The sequence below is a fragment of the Azolla caroliniana genome, unplaced genomic scaffold (genome assembly GCF_043228905.1).
Source record: "Azolla caroliniana isolate FFs.n. ecotype wild unplaced genomic scaffold, voAzoCaro1.0.p SCAF_1, whole genome shotgun sequence".
Lineage (NCBI taxonomy): Eukaryota > Viridiplantae > Streptophyta > Polypodiopsida > Salviniales > Salviniaceae > Azolla > Azolla caroliniana.
In genome coordinates this window covers 2,436,298-2,457,422 of record NW_028230436.1, presented here as the reverse complement: position 1 = coordinate 2,457,422, position 21,125 = coordinate 2,436,298, and the positions used below count along the sequence as shown (strand labels likewise).

The following is a 21,125-nucleotide window of genomic DNA, read 5'->3' as shown; positions in this document are numbered from 1 at the left end:
TTTAAGGCTGCATTGATTGAAGACTGCATTGTTACATGGTATAATATCTATACTACCATTCTAGTCTACATGGTGATCTCAGGAAAAAGTTAACATTGTTATGGGATATGGTATCTATACACTCACTTCACACTACATGTTTCTTGGGAACTCTAACAAAAGATATTAAGTGATTTGAACACATGAACTTTTGTGAACTTTCACAAAAGAGTTCTCATTGTCATGTGATTCAATGAAGCTTACGTTTTATGTGGTATTTAGATACTCATTCATATTGCATTCTCTTTTGTCATCGTTAACATAAAAAACCATCCTCAAGTGGAAAAATGAAGTTGAATGTACATTAGTACAAAATTAAGAAGAGGGGATCAATGGATTGTCAAATGAAATGCATCAATAAAACATTTTATTTTGTTGGTGAGTGACAAGTGAAATCTTGATGATGATCATGAACTTTACTAACAAGTGTTGTTTGCAATTGAGGGCAATATTCACAAAGACAAAACGAATTTAATGCAATCTATAAAGGTTGATCATGCTTTCAAACCTCTATATTCTGAAGTGGCTAATTTAGCGCAATAGTGAGATTTGAACATTGGTGTATAGGTTAGGATGTACATTGAGCCACAACCTTAATATGAGATAGATATATTTTAGACATCTAGGGGAAACTAATTGCAATCTATAATTTAGAGCCTAGCCAATAGGCGAGGGAAATGATGACGATATTTAACCAAAAATATGACCTATGAGACCCCAAAAAGTGTTACACTAGTCTTTAGTTATGCCTTATAGGCGGGATGTGGATGTGCAACTTAGAGAAGTTGTGGGGGGGTTTGTGGAGGAAGATTGAGGATTCGAAGTCTCAATATATTACGATGGGCATATCCTTCAAGAGCAAAGGTTAAACAACTTATTTTAATGGATTTAAGAGTAGGAGTCAGGACAAGATGGAAACTCATAAATATCCTAGGACTTGAGTCAACTTAGAAGGACGTGGGACACATGGTAGTTGGGTGCCTATGGCATTCGACAATGCAAAAGTGGATTGGCTGATTTGGTGCCACCTTCAACATCTCAAAGACACACTATCAAGACTTTGTTGGCAACAAAAAATCAATCAGTAGGTGGCAGAGGACACTGAAGCTCAACTTTCAAGTTTTTGAAGCTAATGGGAGATCACGAGGTTGTTAGTTCAATATGCAGATGTCTCATTTATAGATGGTTTTGGAGGTTTCTAAGTTCGATACCCCAATGTTTTGTTATAGATGGTTGTGAGGTTTTGTTAGTTCAATACACCGATGTTCCATTATAGATGCTTGTGTGTGGGTTTTTCTTTACGGTTTTGTGGAAGTGTCGAGGATTTAGTCCATGACCTTGACCTTGACCTTGACCTTTGCCGTGGTCCTCACCTTGGCCTTCATCTTATGCTTGAAAGTTGAAACACTTGTAACATACACAAACACACACACAGAAAAAGATGCATTTTGGAAAATTTGGAAATCCTCTGAGAATTCTCGGTCCATTCCTCATGCCTGTCTCTCGATGAAAGATGGCGATGACGACTCTTTCCTTCCTCTTCTTTTTCTATTCGCTGCCTCTCATCGTCTCTGCGGGATCTCAAGATCCGTAAGTTCTCCATCGTCTTTTCCTTCCTTCTTTATCTCATCGTCTTTTTTGTATTTAAGATTTTTCAGGATTTTTCTTCTTCTAGAACAACTCCTTCTTGATCTCATATTCTTTTCAGCTCCCTCCAAGTTTCCATGTCTTTTTCTTTTTCTTTTCCTGTTGTTTGATCTTTCTTAAAATTCTGCAGGATTTCACGTTTTTGTTTCTTGTTATATCTTCTTCTTTTTCATTTCGTCCTTTTCTGGCTTTTATTTCTTATTCTCGTCTTCGTTTTCCATTTGCTTTTGTTTGTTAATCTCATTATCTGTTACCATTTCTTTTTGTATGATCCTCTCCTTCACTGAAATTTTCATTCCATCCTTTTTGACATTATTAGGTTTTTTGTGTCTTGTTGTATGTTCTTCTGCTTCTGTTAATCTTTCGTTTCTCTTCTTAGTCACACATTGTATTGCCATTTCTTTATCTTCTGCTTTATAAGTTTTGCATGTTTTGAATCTCTTCTTCTTAATCTCATTTTGTGTCATTCACTATTTTTTTTTAAGCGTGTATAGGCAGACAAACCAAACAATTTGGTCATGCCGAAATACAGTTCAAGGAAGATCCTTACTCGCAGATGAGAACGGTGAGTCAATATCCTTCAATGAATTATATCGGATTATTCTTTTGGTTTTACCAATGAAATGTTATCATATAGAACTGTTAAACTTTGTTTTAAATTTATGTTGATATGGCTTCCTGTTTTAGATCAGATTCTATTTAAAATCTGTTCTTTCTCTTTGTTTTGAGTAATTCTTATATAGCATAGATTCAGATAATAAGGGTATATTTTCTTTCAATTTACCATACATCAGATGATGGACATAATTAGTTCTTTCTCTTAGCTCAAAGTTATTTTGACAGTTTTTGTTTTTCTTTCTTTGTCACTGACATGGTGTCTGGATATTTCATGATCGAATCAGTTATTTCTCTTTACTAATCATGATTTGATGCCCATATATCATGCATATTTGCTAGCATTTACAGTTGAATATATATTTCGTTTTTCATTTTATGTCACTGGGATGGTAATTTGTGCAGGATATATTTGTGGTGTTCAAGAATTGGATGGATCAAGTGGTTGCTGTCCGAGAGTCCAAGAGCCTTTCCAATGCCTGTAAGAAATATTGTTAACATGTAAAAAGGACCGATTATTTATTTTGGAAATTTTATGAGCTTGTCAAAATTGAAGTACTGAAACAAAATACATTTTTTTATTTATTCTTTGACTCGCCAAATGCCTATGTTTCTGCAATTTATCCGAACCCTTGGTCAACCCAGAAAGAGAGAAAACATACAACTGCTCTTTCGGGGTTTGACTAAGGGTATATAAAGGGAATAAAGAAAATTTAGTGACATTTGTAGAACTGGTATATTTCAGGCCATATCTCTAATTATTTAGCATTTGATGTTCGTTATTCATTGTTATTGTGTCAGACCTGAACTCTAGTTATTTGAAACCTTAGTTTCTTATTAATGTTCAGATGTGCCTATTTGCACTATTGTATTGATTTGAATAAACTTAGTCACATCTGACCTTGCCTTTCAAAGCATTCCCTGGATTTAATGAAAGGCATTCCTTGGATTTAATATGACTTCCTTTTGATCTCATCTCTCTCTCTCTCTCTCGTTTATCATTATTGTGTGCCCAATTGTAAAGCTACCTCATGGATTAAGTTTATTATCATTGATGCTTGGGAAACCTACAGCTTTTAATTTCTCATGATAGATAGTCTAAAGCTATTCATATTCATAAGCATGAATTGTCTCATTGGCTAAATTTGGCCTTGAGTAGATGATAATATATTCTTCACCTTGCTCTCTTTCTCACTTTCTCAATACCTACATCAATTCAGCTTAATTTACACCTGTTTTGTAGTGGGTGCAACTTAACTTCAAGGTGCTGCAACTCTTTTGAATATTGTGTAACATGCTGCTTGAATCCAAACCAGGTATATCTGAATTTCTTAATTGCAATCTCTTTATTTATGAAGCTAATAAATGTAATATGCATGGTATTCCAGACTTCAAATGAGTTAGCAATCAAAGTGAAAACTGCGCAGCATGCATCTGCTGGTAATTTTTGTTGACCAATGATGTATTCAATGATATATATTTTCTATTTACTATGAGGATTTTGTTCAGGTACCTACAAGGATACCTTTGGTTTCTGCTTGGGCAGATGTCGTCATGATTCAAGGAGTGTGGTATGATGCATCTAATACTTGTGATCAGACATTTTAAGCATTGCTATATCTAGAAGTATCTCTAAGATGCATTAAAGAAGAAAATTGTTATTCTGATATCAGTAAATGTATGCACATGAAATGCCTCTCTGTGCCCATCATACTTCGATCTTCATATTATCTTAATGTTTACGAGCCCACCTTAGAACAAACTATACTTAGATCTAAATAAATGAATACACTCAAAATGCCCCTCACCATTTACACTATCAGAAACATTTATCTCCCTATGGACAATAATTTTCTATAAATGTAATTTGGTTCCGATTTTAAGCCTTTAGAGTCTATGAATTCCTCAAGGTCTAGAATAGCTCATTTACAAGCGCATCAATTTACATGCATGCAATTTTCGTAAATAATAAGGGGAATTATAAAAATAATACTGTTTGTTTTACTCATGTAATTTTGTGTAAATAATAAGGGGAATTATAAAAATAATACTGTTTGTTTTATTCATGTAATGGAACTCTCAGTTTTCATATCTCTGGAAGAGCTTCGAAGGACAATGATATACAAAACTTTGTAATTATGAATGGAGATGTTAGCTCAACCTTTTATCAGTCAACAAAAGTAAATTCATGTGTCTAAAAGTAAATAAAGCTATGAGAAAAAGTCTAACTTGATTTATATCTATTATAAAATTTGTCATATCACATTACATGGGCTTGTTCGATATTTGTTATAAGATTAATAATATCACATTAAGAAGTATGACAAAATCAACTTGACCTTATTATTCCTCCCCTCTCTCCATGATCTATGGGGATGTAGCTTTATGCAGTCATTTAGTGAATATACAAATTTAAGTGGATCGTTTATTATCAAAATTTTATCAGGTCCATGAAAATGCCTATGCAACAGAAGATCACCACTGTTTCACGTTACCTATAAATTCATCGAGTATGTGCAGTTTCAAATGTTCTTCTGACTTTCGTGAAAAATTAAACAGATATGAAAAGAGAGGATGTATGAATTGCAGCCCTGGACCCAGGAACGATTCATGAAAATGAGTTGGACAACTTATCAATAGTACTTGCAAGGCGAGGTCAGTCCTGTGAGATGGCGTGCAAACTGAACAGACAAATATGCCAATCAAAAAAATTGCCAGCCATCAACAAATGCTCCATGTATGTGTCATATGTGTTTTGGAAATATAGTCAAGCGTATCAATATGAGGAGCTTTTATATTAGGGAACACCAATGGATGATGTTTTTTCCCACCAACATGAATGATGAATACTTTTTGTTAAAGATTAATGGATGATAAGCAAGTGTTAACGTTTTTTTTGAACATCAATGGATCATAAGCAATTAATAGTTTTTGTTAAAATATCAATGGATGATAAGAAAGTATTACTCTACTTCTTTTCTGCACAACATCAATGAATAATTCTGAATTGTTCTTCTTTCTTTTTTCTGGACAGACTACAAAAATACTTCAACTGTAGGGGTGAGTGTGTCACTGGTAATGATCAGCCTTCTGAGATCTCTCTATCTGCTCCAAGACATATGGTAGGTCTCTCTTCCATGGTAATACATTGTGTCCAATGAAATTTATTCCATTAAATTGTAAAATGTCGTGCTGAAAACAAAAATAGTATTGAATGCCAAACATGGTAGAAATTTTCTTTTGGTGCTGCTTATCATATACAAATATATCTGTTTCTCTTCTTTAATATTCTAGACATCAAAAGATATCCTTCGTTAATAGAAAATCATGACAGTATATTATCTTTTAAAGCACCTAGGAATATCTTATCAAGATGGAAAACCACTTCTATGACCACTTGCTTGTATGATGATTCTCCATTCCTAGTAGATGAGATTCTTCAGCAAAATCACTTATGGCTTGAGATTCTCCTTTCCTCTTCAGGGTGTAGGGGAAAACAGACCTCATTGGTTCTTAAGTTGGACTTCATTAAGCTCATCAAAGCTTTAAACCCTGTAGGCTTTGCAAACAAAGCTCGAACTTGCAACTTCTCTCTCAGCCTGTCAACCTTTGCAGATCTCATAAACAACCAATATGATTTTGTTGCCAAATCCTTTCTAGCCCTCCCAAAGTTGTTTCCCCCGTTGTCACGGATATCCGCGGCTTGCGGGTCGGCTTGGGAGGAACCACTGGGGTCTCGGAATAGGGAGCTCAAGAATGAGCAGCAGCTGGGCTTGTAGGACCGACCATCTCCAATCCGGCTCTCTCACCGGATCCCGGAAGTTGAGCTCATGGGCTCGCAGGAACAAGCAGGAAAGCGCAGAACAGAGGAGAGAGGAAGCGAAACCTCTCTGGTTACAGAAGTCAGAGAGTCGATTATTAACACAAAAGGGTAGATCAACAATGAACACCGGATACAGCAATGCCAAGATTAAATACTGAGAAAGAATACAAGGCCAAGGTTGGCCTTAGGCCGGAAACAGAGCTTCGAGCTCCACACACACACACACAAAAGGGTAGATCAACAACGAACACCGGATACAGCAATGCCAAGATTAAATACTGAGAAAGAATACAAATCGATTAAATACTGAGAAAGAATACAAGGCCAAGGTTGGCCTTTGGCCGGAAACAGAGCTTCGAGCTCCACACACACACACACAAAAGGGTAGATCAACAACGAACACCGGATACAGCAATGCCAAGATTAAATACTGAGAAAGAATACAAATCGATTAAATACTGAGAAAGAATACAAGGCCAAGGTTGGCCTTTGGCCGGAAACAGAGCTTCGAGCTCCACACACACACACACAAAAGGGTAGATCAACAACGAACACCGGATACAGCAATGCCAAGATTAAATACTGAGAAAGAATACAAATCGATGAAATCGATTAAATACTGAGAAAGAATACAAGGCCAAGGTTGGCCTTAGGCCGGAAACAGAGCTTCGAGCTCCACACACACACACACACACACACACACACACACACACACACACACAAAAGTCTAGATCAACAACGAATACCGGATACAGCAATGCCAAGATTAAATACTGAGAAAGAATACAAATCGATGAAATCGATTAAATACTGAGAAAGAATACAAGGCCAAGGTTGGCCTTAGGCCGGAAACAGAGCTTCGAGCTCCACACACACACACACACACACACACACACAAACATACATACTAACACACACTAACACACTACACACACACACACACACACAAACCGAATAAGCACTCGACGACACAATCCGACAGCACCTTCCCCTCTGAAACGACTGATCCCCCCCCCCCGCTCCTTTCAGCCGTTTTCACAGATTCCCCTTTATCCTCTTAAATTCCTCCCATTACGTCCTATTATTCTTTCCCTCTTTTCGAGGGCCCATAAGTACTAATAAAGCTATCTTGTCTTGTACCTATCAATACTTCGCTATTTACAATGGTTTATACATAAGACCTAGTTCATGTGCATACGTGCACACCCTTGTTCACACGCATCCCATGGGTCTTTCTCCTAGTGGCTGGAATCCTCCACGACACCGTAGAGAAATTGGACCCAATCAGAACTACCAGGTCTAGGAGTCTACATATTTCAGAATTCCTGCCTATAAGTGAGATTGATGCTGAGATTAATGTAGTGAAATTGTTGTCTCCGTTCTAATTGTTACCAGGCTTTTTTAATATTTCTTTGGCACTTGTACTGCATTTATACTAATATTTGTTTTATACTTAAAGAATGTATTGCTTCTCATTGTAGGAAAGATCCATATGGTTTTTACAATGTTTGAAGTGAGACGAAATTGTTGTTTTCGTTCTGATCTTACATGCTTTGTTTTGATTGTTGTTGGTTGTTGTTTCCCTTCTCATTGATGCCAGCTTTGTTTTGATTGCTGTTTGGCCCTTACCTAAAAGGATATTCCTGTTTTATTATCATTGTTAAGGGTAGACTGTTTGCTAATGCAGCATCCTGGCGCCTGCCTTGTAACCATTCAAGAAGATGCTCTTTCTTGTGACGGTTCCAACATATACACACGTCGATTATGCCCTTGCATTTAGGTGTGTAGTTTTGTGAATTTACAAATATTTATTGTGTCAATATTTGTTTTACGTCTAATTTCACTACATAATTGCTGAAATATCCATTTTCTTTCCGTGAGATTTATTAACCACTCAGATTTTTGAAGCCATATGCTGGAACATACAAAATTAGTTTATCCTTGATGTAATAGAAGTTTACCTTTGCTAACAGCTATGCATGAATTGCCAGTGAGTCCACAGTTCTGTAAACGTTTTAGTTCACAGATTATTTGAGCATTGTACACTTTTAGAGATTTGAAATCTAAGGCTTTATTCAGTTTGTGGTCAAATTAGTAAATTGAAGCACATATGTTTATTGGAAACTTAGTTGTGAAGTTCAAATACCTTACGGTTGTAATAGAAATTTACTTTTGCGTGCAGCTATGCATGAATTGCTAATTGAGTCCACAGTTGTGTAAATGTTTTAGTTCACAGATTATTTGAGGATTGCACACTTTTAGAGATTTGAAATCTAAGGCTTTATTCAGTTTGTGATCAAATTAGTAAATTGCAGTACATTTGTTTATTGGAAGCTTAGAATTGTGAAGTTCAAATACCCTATGGTTGTACTAAATGAACTATAACCCTTTTTTTGTCAGTTTAGGCTTATCCTCTTTTGAAGTCTTTGGTTTGAGCTACTCCTTTTCTGTGTTAAATCTATTTTGTTCAATGACTGCAAAATCTTGGATCAGGAAAAACTTTTTCAGTGTCCACGAAGGCATAAACAAAATTATGAAAGCATATTGAAGTTTTTGTTCCAAACTTAGGTGTAGCTCGTAGATCCAACCCAAATTTTCGAGGTACCCACATTTCAGTTGAATACTCTGAAAGCCCTCAACACCATATACATGTACATAGATTCGCCAACAAATGAGAGAAACCTATAGTATGTAGTAAATGTTACCTCCTGATGACTCCTCACTCTCCCCAGTAGTCCAACTCTCATTCAAGGTCCTGGTGATTCATTCATCTGGCTGTAAACCAGAGCCAGCTTCGATTCTCTGTCGGTTGGTTACTTTTTATGTTACAACCTATTTGCCAACCAATGGGGGAAACATATAGCATTCATATAAATGATTATATGCACATATAGAAAACTTTCAAATAACAGAATAATGTATGATGAAAGCATTAATTACCAGGCGTTCTGGTTGTGAGGAAAAAAATGGTTGGGAGTATTTTGACAATGCCTTAAATCTCAAGAAAGCAAATCAAACAGACCAGTATATTCGTTGGTTGGAAATTTTATACAATTGCTGCCATTATATGAACACCAAGAAGGTAGAGAGAGCACATAACTGGGAGATAGGAGGTTCTTTTTTTGCTACCCAAAAGACCGTATGTGAACATTTTCCATCAACATGTGAAACATACCAGAGTAATATGTCCTCATGTCTTGTACAATTTTATGGGCATCACACAACATTAGATCTGGGATTTAAATAGTAGGGACTGTTAGAAAATTTATGAAAGCATCCACTTTCTGTGATTTGAGATTATATTTGTCTATAAGCTGTGAAGTGCATTATTGGTAAGACGGTTGAAACCTGTCCAGTGGTCTTGACAGTTGAATGAGGGAGATCACACATCCCTTCCAAGGTCAGTTGCATAAATATTTCCCAAACCAACATAAGCTGCAGCATGGTCTTTGTCTAATTCTACGATGTGACTAAACATCAACCTTCCAAGTTTTGTACACCCCTGTTTCTGGCAAGCACTGAACAAAGAATTCCAAACACTGAGGTTAATGATAAATGGCATCTTGGAAATCACTGCATTAGCCTCATCTAACCGTCCAGCTCGTCCTAAAAGATCAACTACACATCCATAATGCTCTAATGTTGGTATGATTCCATAGCATGCAACCATAGTCTCTAGACACCTCTTGGACTCCTGTAGTAGACCTGTATGACTGCAAATATTAAGAAGAATGGTAAATGTCATTGGGTTTGGTTCATCATGTTGACTTAAGAATTTGTCGAGTAAGGTGGAGACTTCATCATTCCTTCCTAGTTGAGCATACCCTGAAATCAACACATTCCAAGAGACTGTGCCCGAACCATATAACTTGTCAAACACATTTTGTGCTTCATCTAACATGCCACATTTGGAATACATATCAATCACAGCATTGCTTAGAATATTGCTTCCTTCAAGTAATCCTTCCTTAGTGATCTGAGCATGTATTCTTTGACCTATTATGTTCATTCCATTGCTTCCACAGGTTTTCAAAATGCAAATATATGTAACACTATCTGGAAAAATTCCATGAAGTTGCATCTCATGGAAAAAACTCAATGCCTCCACATCATTTCCATGGCGGGCATAACCAGCAATAAGGGCATTGAATGAGGCTGCATTCCAAGTTGGAAGTTCGTTAAAGATTTCTTTCGCTCTCGAAAGATTTCCACATTTGGCATACATATCAACTAATACACTACCAAGTAATATATCCTTTTGCAACCATCCGTCTTTGATAATTTGAGAATGAATGTCGTGATTAGTGTCATATATACCCATTACACTGAAGGCTTTTAGCGCATAGAAATATGTAATTGCATCTGGAATGAAGCCCCGGAGGTACATCTGTTTATAACAGCTCACTGCTTCACTATCATACCCATGTTGGACATATCCAGCAATAAGGGTATTCCATGAAACTATGTCCACATTAGGTAACCTCCAAAACATATCTTGTGCTTCTATAATCCATCCACATTTGGCATACATATCGACTATTGAGTTTCCAATTATGTCAAATTCCTCTAAAAGGCCTTGTTTAACTACCTTCAAATGTATCTCTTGACCCTTTGTAATTGCTCCTTGGTTACCACACACCTTTAATATGGAAATAAATGTGACTACATCTGAAGCAAACCCTGCTAATTGCATTTTCTCAAAACAATCCAGTGCTTCTTCATTATGTCCATATTGAGCATATCCAGAAATTAATGCATTCCATGAGATGGTTGTCGGAACGGGGAGTTTTTCAAACAATTCTTGTGCGTTTGCAAATGCACCACATTTGGCGTACATATCCAGAAGTGCATTGCCAACAGAAATACCCTTTTCTAAATTTTCATCTCTAATCATGTGGATCTGAGCATGTATTAGTTGACCCTTTTGTGAGGTTCCTATGGTGCCACAAGCCCTGAGTATGGAAAGGAAGGTAACAATATCTGGACAAAGAGCCCTGAGCTGCATTCTGTGAAAGAATTTCACTGCTTCTTCAATATGTCCATGTTGCACATATCCTGCAATCAGAATATTCCAAGAGACCATGTCCTGAAGTGGAAGTTCAGAGAACACTTCTTGTGCTTTCACGAATGCACCACATTTTGCATACATGTCCACTAATGTATTCCCAACACCAATCTCTTTCTCTAACAAGCCATCTATTTTAACCTGGCAATGTATCTTTTTACCTTTACCTAAGGATTCTATAATGGTACAGGCTTTCAAAGTGCAAATAAAAGAAACTACATCTGGCAAGATGCCCTCCTGTTGCATCTGTCCAAAACAGGTAAGTGCTTCTTCACCATGGCCATTCTCAGCATATCCTGCAATAAGCATTGTCCAGGAAACTAAATCCTTAACTGAAAGCTGATCAAGCATCTCTTGTGCTTCCCTAAAATGACCACATTTGGCATACATATTAACCAGCGTGCTACAAGATGTAACGTCTGTTCCTATCGGCCAAGTAGAAGTTATAGCATGCGCTTGTTTACCTTTGAAAGCTATCCTACCACTGCCACAAGCTTTCAAGCAACAAATGAAGGAAGTGGCATTAGGAGAAATGCTACAGAGTTGCATCTGTTGGAAACAATGGAGTACCTCTTTTGCATACCCATGTTGGACGTATCCACCAAGTAATGTATTCCAAGCGACAAGATCTGGAAATGAAATATTGTCAAACACTTCTTGGGCTGTCGCAAGTGCACCACATTTGGCATACATGTGTACTATGGCATTGGAGATAAGCATATCTTTTTCAAATGACTCTTTGGTGATCACATCATGTACCAGTTTACTCTTTTTCAAAGATCCAATGTTGCCACAAGCTTTCAGGGCAGAAATAAAAGTGAGAGAATCGGGAGAAAGGCCAAGAACTTGCATCTGATCAAAAGAACCCAATGCTTTATTGTAGTTTCCACGTTCATTACACCCTCTGATTAATGCATTCCATGTGGCTACATTTTCACCAGAAAACCTTAACAATACTTCCTCTGCTGCATCAAAATCTCCACATTTTGCATACATGTCTACCAATGCAGTTCCAAAATCTTCACCATTTTCTATCAAACCCTTTTTTATGATTGTAGAATATATTTCATTTCCTTTGGATGAGATTTGCACAATGCTACAGGCCCTTACACTATAAAACAAAGTAAATGTATCAGGGAATGAACCACCAAGTTGCATCCGTTCATAACAATCCAAGGCTTCGTTTCCATGGCCATGTTGGAGATACTCTGCAATTAATGCATTACATGAGGTTACGCCATGTACTGTTAGCCTATCAAACATTTCTTGTGCTTCTGCAAGCATATGAAATTTTGCATACATATCTACCAATGCATTTCCAACCAAACTATCTTTTTCCAGCTCTCCTGCTCTTACAGTATGAAAATGTACATCATGGCCTTGGAAAATGGACCCTGTAGTTCCACAGATTTTAGAAAGAAGGACAAAGGTAACTACATCCGGAGAGAGACCATCAATAAGTATCTTCTGGATAACTTTGAGCACTTCAATGCCATGCCCGTGTAAGTTGTATCCTGCAAGAAGTGTATTCCACGAAACTATATCACGATGTGTAAGCATATCAAACACTTGTTGTGCTTCACAAAACAACCTAAATTTCACATACATTTCTATTAAAGTATCGCCCACCATGAGATTTTCATCCAAGAAGCCTGTTTTCACCATTTTTGCATGTATTTCATGGCCCTTGGCAGCTGCATCCATGTTACCACATGCTTTTAGGATAAAAGTGAAGGTCAATGCGTTTGGCGAGAACCCCTCCAGCTGCATCTGTTCAAGGCAATCAAGTGATTCTTCACCAAGACCCTCTTCAGAATACATTACAATTAATGTATTCCAGGAGATTATATTATGTATTGAAAGATGGTCAAATGTGTCTTGTGCTTTTGCTAGTGTATCACATTTGGCATACATATCAAGCAACGCATTACCAATTGAAACATCCTTTGCTAATGCACTATTTCTATTAATCTGAACATGTAATTCTTGGCCCTTCTTTAGGTTGCCTATACTGGTACATGCTTGCAAGGTGCTAAGATATGTGATAACATTTGGAGAGAGGCCTGTAACTTGCATTTGCTCAAAGCAATTTAGGGCTGTTTCACTGAATCCGTATTGGGCGTATCCTGAAATTAGTACATTCCATGAGACTAGATCTTGAATAGGAAGTATGTCAAACACTTGTTGTGCTTTTGAGATCTGACCACATTTGGCATACATATCCATCAATGCATTGCCAACAACTATATCTTTTGATAAGAATTCACCTTGCATAATCTGAGTGTGAATATTTTGACCCATCTCTAAGGATCCTATGCTGCTGCAAGCTTTCAGCATGACCACAAGTGTGATCCCATCCGGAGATGGTCCACAAAGTTGCATCTCTTCAAAAGAGTTAAATGTGCTTTCACCATATCCACGTTGTGAATATCCTCCAATAAGAGAATTCCATGCGACCAAGTTTTGGACTGGGAGATTATCAAACACTTCTTGTGCTTTCCCAACTTGGCCACATTTAGCATACATATCTACCAATGCATTGCCAATTAAAGTGGTATTTCCTAAAAGTCCCTCTCTGGAAACCATGGCATGTATTTCTTGGCCTTTCTCAAAGTCTCTCATCTTTCCACAAGCTTTTAGAAGACTAAGATATGTGACTACATTTGGAGAGAGTCCACTATGTTGCATTTGTTCAAGAAAAAGTAGTGCTTTTTGGCTCCATGCATTTTGAACATATCCAGCAATTAGGGTATTCCATGAGATCACATCCCGGTTCGGAAGCTTATCAAACACTTCTTGAGCTCTGGCAAGTTCACCACATTTGGCATACATGTTGATTAATGAGTTACCTAGGATAATGCTCTTTTGGAGTAACTTCTTATTAATAATGTCACTGTGAATTTGTTCTCCTGTATATATGTCTTTTCTTTTGGCACAAGTTTGCAATAAATTGATAAATATATGGACTCTGCTTTTACCTTTTTGATGGTCATTGACGGTGAGGAATTTCTTCAGCTCATCTCCTCCTAATGCAATCTGATTGATTTCCTCCTTTTTTTGTATGTTCTTCATTTTCATCTCTTCTGCTAATCAAGCAGGTTTAGAGCTTATAATTTAAACCAAATTGATTTGTGTTAATTCAATCTGGATTCAAAAGAATGCATTATATTTAATATCACAAACAGGATAGTAAAACAGGAATAAAGTTTTTGTGGGGAAAAATAAGGCACACTATGGCAATTGCTATGTTTTGTGCTTCCATTAATCTACTTCACTAAAATCTCAAATGCTTTGTTATTATCTTCCGTTAATCTTCTTCACTAAAGTCTCATAACCTCCATGCCTTCTATCTGTCCTCCATGTATCTTCTTCACCAAATGCTCTCTATTATCTTCCACGGATCTTCTTCGCAAACTACTCTGTTCTATATCCTGGTACGAATCTTCTTCATTAGAGGGAGTTGTTGAGGGTATCCCTAAACCCTTCCTTCCATGAGAAATTGAAATCTAAATATTTTTTTCTGGTCTGTGAAGCTAGGGAAGGTGGAGGGAGAGCTTCCATGACAGTAATGTCAGCGCTCCCTACGATTGTGGTCTTCTCCATGAAAGAAAAAAGAAACAGAGTCTCTATCGATGGATCCATTCATATATTCATTACAGAAAGAAAGTGATGCCTATAAGATTGATATTTTGCTTGTAGAATACAATGGGTAGAAAACAAAAAACACCAGAAATACCCTCATGTTTTTACAATCTCCCACTGTACCCTTTCTAAGAAAGACTGCCCTTGTGTAGTGGTAGAAGGGCAGTGTGCTGATATTTGAGAACTCAGGATAGGTGTAGACCGTGTAGTGTGGTGAAGATAATGCGGTGAGTTTGGTGTCTATCCATAAATTGAATCAAAGGCTTTGTGTACACACTCATAGAGGAGATTTTTGTAGATTTAATCTACCCAAACCTCCAAAACAGAGAACTTTGAACCTGAGAACCCACTTGAGGCTCAAATATTCATCATATCAATATGTATTATGAAGACCAATGCAGCTTCTTCTTTTTAATTTGGAGCTTCGTAGCATATATACCCCGCTATTAGTTCATTTCAATGACAAGGCTCTTGTTTTGGAGGTGAAAATAGATCCAAATTAACTCAACGATGTCTACCTTTGTTTAGGAGAGAAAATACTTATAATCTTGATCATATCTCTAGAATAAATTAATATTGTTGAAGGAACACACCTTTGATTCGCTTCAAGATTCCATTGGTTGAATAAGAAGATAATGTTAGATCTACACACCCGAGGTTTTTCCACATTAGAGAAATTACCACAATACAATAACACCTATGGAAGAGTTGTGTAAATTCGCAACTACTTCCTTAGATTTTGACTCAAGCATATTATTGCATGATTTGTGGGAATTATTTTCAAGTAGATCGTTAATTCATTGTCTCTTTAAATGTAAAGTAAGAAGTTCACTATAAAGCATGGCTATAATCCTTGAGATCGACATTTGGATCAACATAATGTGCAAGAAATGAACATATACAACACAAATTTGGGCATGAGTTGGAATTCTTACACAAGTGAACATGTAAATCCTATTGTTTTTAATTGGTTATTGTGAGATCGCTTGTCTACAATCGCTGTCCATCAAAAATAATTTCAATGTATGTTTATAAATGCATCTTTGTTTGCGTATAATTTAATATGCTCATCTATTATCCACAACAATAACTTAGAGCCAAATATTTAAGTAGTGTTGATTCATGAGTTGGATATACAATGGTCATTAGTATTATGTTCTTAATTATTTGTTTTGTTGGTTTATCCTAATCTATCTTTGTATGGCATGAAAGGTTTTTATACATATTTAAACAATGTTTCCCAAATCTTCATTTAAAACATGTACAAAACAACCTCTATTTTTAAAATGTACCAAGGCATGGATTCATCCATAACTTAAACATTACAAAAAATAGAACCTCCCATATCAATCAAAGGGTTGAGATTGATAATGTTGAAAGACAATTGAACATACATACAAATGTCTCCTCTAAAAGAACACACGCTTATACGAATGAAAATGTTGATACCCAATTAGCAAATAACACATTTTTATCTTCTTAAAACAATCACCTTCTTAAGTTTTGAGTTTTTACAACCATTGTTGCATGAAGGGAGCTCTTCATTCCGTTAGTGTTATATTTACCACAAGGGTGTAATATATCAATTATATTGAAGTTGAATTTTCTAGCTGTTTTATTGCATGGATGGAGTCCTTCAAAGGATTAGTATTGTATTTCTCTTCAAACATTAATTATATATGCCCTGCAAGTGAAGCCATAGTTTTCTCACAACTATCTTCATTTATTGTTGTACTTTGAGGTACATGTCCAACATCTGAATGTCTTCTCTGAAGTAATGTTTTCTTTCTTGTCATGTTTCATAGGATTTGTAGATGTCTTTGTGGTAGAAAGGACGTCAATATCTTGTGACATAAGAAGCAAAGGATCCAAATTGTGACTTTCATATCATTTTAAAGAATTTCTATAATGGATCTCTTCAATATGTTGTAGTCCACAATAGAATCCTAATAAGACTAATTTTAATAAGACTAACTTTTTGGAAACCAGTAATTCATTTAGTCATCCAAAAAATAATAGTATTTCGTATTTAGAATCTAGAATTATAAAATCAATTAGCAAATTGTCCTTAGGTACATGGATTATGCAACTCCAGCTGGAAGACCGTGCTTGGAATTTTAGAAAGTGGGAACAAAATTAAAGGAATATTATAATTGTTGAACAAATCCAATTTTACATTCCAAAAGTCATGCTTCTTCATCTGGCATTTTGACAATGACAACCGGACACGAGACATGATGAGCACAGTAATCACTTACACTCCCCAAAAGTGCCCTGTTCCATGGAAAATCCATCAAATTCTTGCCACAAATTTGTGCACATAATCAATAATCAATTCAATGCATATAACAGGTGCACATGGAATCACCAAAATGATTAGATTATAGATCAGGGGCTCACAAGTCAACTTTCCACAAATGGGATAACGGGAAATAGTCCGCACATGATAAATACTTCATTCAACACTATTATGAGTGTACATGCAAAATTGAAATCCATTGTAAAGAATAGATGTTTGCACATAATAGTATACAGACTGGCAAACAGGTATATAATCATGGAAGGATAGAAAACTCAGAAACACAATAGTGTTAATAGTGCATACTGGAATTCACATAATTTATAGCTTGTTATGCAATAATGAAAACATTGAGCTTACCGCTTGATTGCTCCAAATCCATGGCTGCCCATGACCAAATAATCTGCATTGAACTTTTTGGCGGTCTCGGTTATGACATCTCGTGCATCTCCCAACACCACTTGGATTTCAACATTCACCTGAACAATATGGTATGGCCTTGCTTATAAGAAAATAAAACTGTATTATTCTGTCTGCATTCGTTAGGTTTCTAAAATGATCTTGAGCCCATCTGATAAAAGCTGAATATACCTACCTTTCACATATCATCACATTTTTCTTACCTGTCTCTCAGCACAAATTTCGTTTACTGTGGTCTTGATCCTGGAAATGACTCCTTCATCATATCTTTCGAGGGTATCGATAGCATCACTAGTGAGAACAAAGGCTGCACAAAGGGACGCGTAAAATCAAGCAATGGAATTCTGATTGTACACCAAAATATTTATTTCATATCTATGTTGACCCAACAAGATACACTACTCTTGCAATCCAAGACCTAACAAGTGCTTGATTACTCTTGTCACCAGAAATCTGTCAAAGGTCGATAAATCTTGTACCCTGAGACCTAATGAATGGTCAATTGCAATTGCAATTGCAATAAAAGAGCTAACAAATCACCCCACACTCTTGCAACAGGAAACCTAACAAAACATAGCTTACTCTTGCAACTGGTGACTTGATAAAACGTTTTTTTACTCTGTAATTGAAGAACTAATGTACGGTCATTTCGTCTTGCAACCAGAAACCTAATGAGTAATCTCTTACCAGCCTTCAAAAATAAGGCAGGAATAAAAATAATCATGAAGATTCAAAGCTTCAACACTACTGCCCGGTATGTTTTACAGATCAAGAACTCGCATTAACATCCATTTTTATAGGAAAAAAACCCCCATACCCTTGCCGCATCTTCAAAACTAACTACCTGAATACCCTCATCTGGGACTTGAAATCTCTGGAGAACATCATTGGCCATCAAAAACGACCTGAATATCCACTGCCTTCAGAAAATACCCAAATTCCTTCAGTCTTCGAAAATTTAATAGTGACGCAGGAATATCCTCGTGATTCTCAAACATTGATTGAATGGAATTGCACTAAACAACTACCATGGGATCTTGAGAAGGACAAACATTCGAAAGTATAATGTCGATTATGATGATGATGATGATGATACAGAATTCAAACAGACACAAGAAAATGTTGAAGTAAGAAGAGCTTAATACCTGGACCACTAAGATTGGAATGGGGAGATTTTGCATAGAGAACAAGGAGATGGTCATCAGTGAGCTTTCCAACGAAGAGGGTATCTAAAGCCCATTCAAGGGCGTAGATGCTATGCTCTCCTTCATCAACAGCTACGATGATCTTTCTCCCTTTCCCATGCTTCTGTATGGTCTGTGAAACGACAGGGGAATCCATGTCCTTCTGTAACAAAAACCCTAGAAAACAAAAGAAAGAGGCTCTGGCTGCAAGAAGGCGCACCAGAAAGCAACAGGGGAGAGATCTCTCCGCTTGCTCTATTCCTGACAAGTAGCACTATATATGGATATCAGTGTGTTGTGTGTGTGTCTGTGTGTGTGTGTGTGTGTGTGTGTGTACAGTGAAGTGTGTGTTGTGTGTTAGGCCCAAAGGCCATATATAACTAATGTTTTAGAGAAAGACACAAGGGGTAGCATTGATGATAATACTGAAAAGAAACACATGCGGGTCTCGGGACGATCTCTCCTCTTCCAAGTAGCGTTATACGGCTAGCTATTACACTCTATTTCACCCAATTGCATGTATAGATATCGCCCACTCTTCTAGGAGATTAGCTTGGAAATTACTCCAACTAAGCCTTTCATCATGGAATTTGATGCTCTTGATTCGGAAATGTTTTGCTGCAGACTAGGGAGATGCAAGTTCTATGAGACGCAACACAATATTTGACTAATTCTCAATGAGTTTGCAATAGAAATTTGATATTCCTAAGGAACATAACACATCATGCAATGAGCAACATGGTGTCTACCATGTGTAGTTATTGCAAAACTCGACGAGCATGGAAACATGTTCTTTTTGACCTCATAAATGAATCAAGATGTCATCTAGATAAACTATCATGAAGATGTTGAAGAAGGCATTAAAAATATCGTTTCCCACTTGTTGAAAATTTGTTGGCATATGTGTGGAACTGAAGGCATAATTGTTTGTTGAAATGTCCAAATCAAGTGTAAAATGTTCTCTTCCATTCAACCCCAAGATGAATCCGAACAAGATTATGTGAACCTCAACAATTTTGTGAAGCATTTGGTACCACTAAGATGCTTTATATGACTTGAAATTTATAGTGGCAATGTGAATGGTGACCTTGTTAAAGCGTCAATAAGCCAATACAAATGGCACTTTTGATATTTTCCTCATTATGGAAGCTCTTAACTTTCAAAGTTCAGATCACATTGATTTAGAGCAATTGTTTTTTTTCATCTTCCTTTCTCAACCTTTAAGCCTTTAAATTATATATCCAATGGTTGGACACATCACTAGATCAAGTGTCCACTCATCGAGTTCCTTAAATATCGCAACTATAATATGAATCTTTCACCCGTATACATGAACAAATTTGTCAATACATAATTCTCTAAAGTACACAAGCACTACATATCCATGAGAAAAGGAGTCCAATGAAATATCATTACCTATTATTATAGGTCAACAAAACTAGAAGAACCTAATGAACGAGTCTCAAAATGATTAAACCAAGAAAGAAAGAGGGGTTATCCTATCAAAAAAATGAGAAAAGGGATGTTAATTACTAACGTTTACTTTGTCTTTTCTCTCTCATTCATTCAATTGCAAATATGCCTAGAGAAAGTGATAAAAATATCTTCCATGTTCCCCTTTAGAGACGACATTGTTATATATTGAATTGCACCTATTTATATCTCCTTAAGAACCAAGGAAATATGTTCTACAAACTCACAACATTCATAAATACAATTCCTTGGCCCACCTTCAAAAGGGACTTATCATATTGCATTATCTTTTTGTTTCTCAAACAATGATGAACAATCGCCATCAAAGAAGAAAAACACTTTTGGGATACAATGTTATAGTTAAAAGCATGTAAACATATTGTGGTGTGCATGTGTTCCTTTGTGCAACCCTTTTAGCTCACCCTTTTTAGGATGCTTGTGCCCAAGTTGACCCACCCTTTTAGCACACCCTGTTTAGCCAACCCAACCCAAATGGGTTCCGTTGTATCAACTATAAATTGATTAAGATGTAAGAAGCTAAGTAGATTGGTTTTGATCTCTTATGTGCATTTCACATATTGAAAGATCATATGGCGGCAAAGATCAATCGCTCCTGTGGACTGAGGGCCACCTGAACTTGGCTGAGGTGGGGGACAGGAGGGCTATCGTGTCAGAGGGGTATCAAGGAAAGATCATATGGCGGCAAAGATCAATCACTCCTATGGACTGAGGGCCACCTGAACTTGGCTGAGGTGGGGGACAAGAGGGCTATCGTGTAGGAGGGGGATCAGAGAAACTCATGGGACAATTTAGTGGGCAACCTAAGGTGAGGGGGAAGAGTTAGTGGGGCAAGACATAAAGGTGGTGTGAGAAAGTGAGAGTGTCTAAGGTGAAGGTGTAGTGGGCTTACGTGCTAGA

The 21,125-nt window shown here is 36.8% G+C and overlaps 3 protein-coding genes across 8 annotated transcripts; 1 reads left to right on the top strand and 2 right to left on the bottom strand.

Moving 5' to 3' along the window:
• The first annotated feature begins 1,446 nt into the window (after positions 1 to 1,446).
• LOC147868275 (glycosyltransferase family protein) lies at positions 1,447 to 15,263 on the top strand. 6 transcript variants are annotated; one of them, XR_015529527.1, is made up of 12 exons: positions 1,447 to 1,629; positions 2,181 to 2,251; positions 2,707 to 2,782; positions 3,545 to 3,617; positions 3,690 to 3,741; positions 3,811 to 3,872; positions 4,748 to 4,811; positions 4,891 to 5,038; positions 5,336 to 5,423; positions 7,812 to 7,904; positions 14,567 to 14,623; positions 14,723 to 15,263. XR_015529527.1 is itself a non-coding variant. In XM_087317325.1 (11 exons), the coding sequence occupies exons 1-10, from the start codon at positions 1,553 to 1,555 to the stop codon at positions 7,902 to 7,904; spliced, it is 804 nt and encodes a 267-aa protein (XP_087173451.1). In that variant the 5' UTR covers positions 1,447 to 1,552; the 3' UTR covers positions 14,723 to 15,263. The 6 variants fall into 6 exon arrangements, 5 of the variants coding, with proteins under 5 accessions (XP_087173451.1, XP_087173459.1, XP_087173436.1 ...); XM_087317325.1 differs by lacking the exon at positions 14,567 to 14,623; XM_087317333.1 differs by lacking the exons at positions 14,567 to 14,623; positions 14,723 to 15,263 and adding an exon at positions 9,055 to 9,071.
• Positions 9,466 to 14,728, bottom strand: LOC147868276 (pentatricopeptide repeat-containing protein At3g09040, mitochondrial-like). The gene is made up of 2 exons (XM_087317290.1): positions 9,718 to 14,728; positions 9,466 to 9,632 (listed from the first exon to the last, which is right to left on the bottom strand). The coding sequence occupies exons 1-2, from the start codon at positions 14,265 to 14,267 to the stop codon at positions 9,602 to 9,604; spliced, it is 4,581 nt and encodes a 1,526-aa protein (XP_087173416.1). The 5' UTR covers positions 14,268 to 14,728; the 3' UTR covers positions 9,466 to 9,601.
• A 1,571-nt stretch (positions 15,264 to 16,834) lies between the features above and the next one.
• Positions 16,835 to 19,025, bottom strand: LOC147868274 (universal stress protein PHOS34-like). Its single transcript, XM_087317357.1, has 4 exons — positions 18,696 to 19,025; positions 17,754 to 17,857; positions 17,491 to 17,609; positions 16,835 to 17,105 (listed from the first exon to the last, which is right to left on the bottom strand). The coding sequence occupies exons 1-4, from the start codon at positions 18,889 to 18,891 to the stop codon at positions 17,018 to 17,020; spliced, it is 507 nt and encodes a 168-aa protein (XP_087173483.1). The 5' UTR covers positions 18,892 to 19,025; the 3' UTR covers positions 16,835 to 17,017.
• Between the last annotated feature and the right edge of the window lie 2,100 nt (positions 19,026 to 21,125).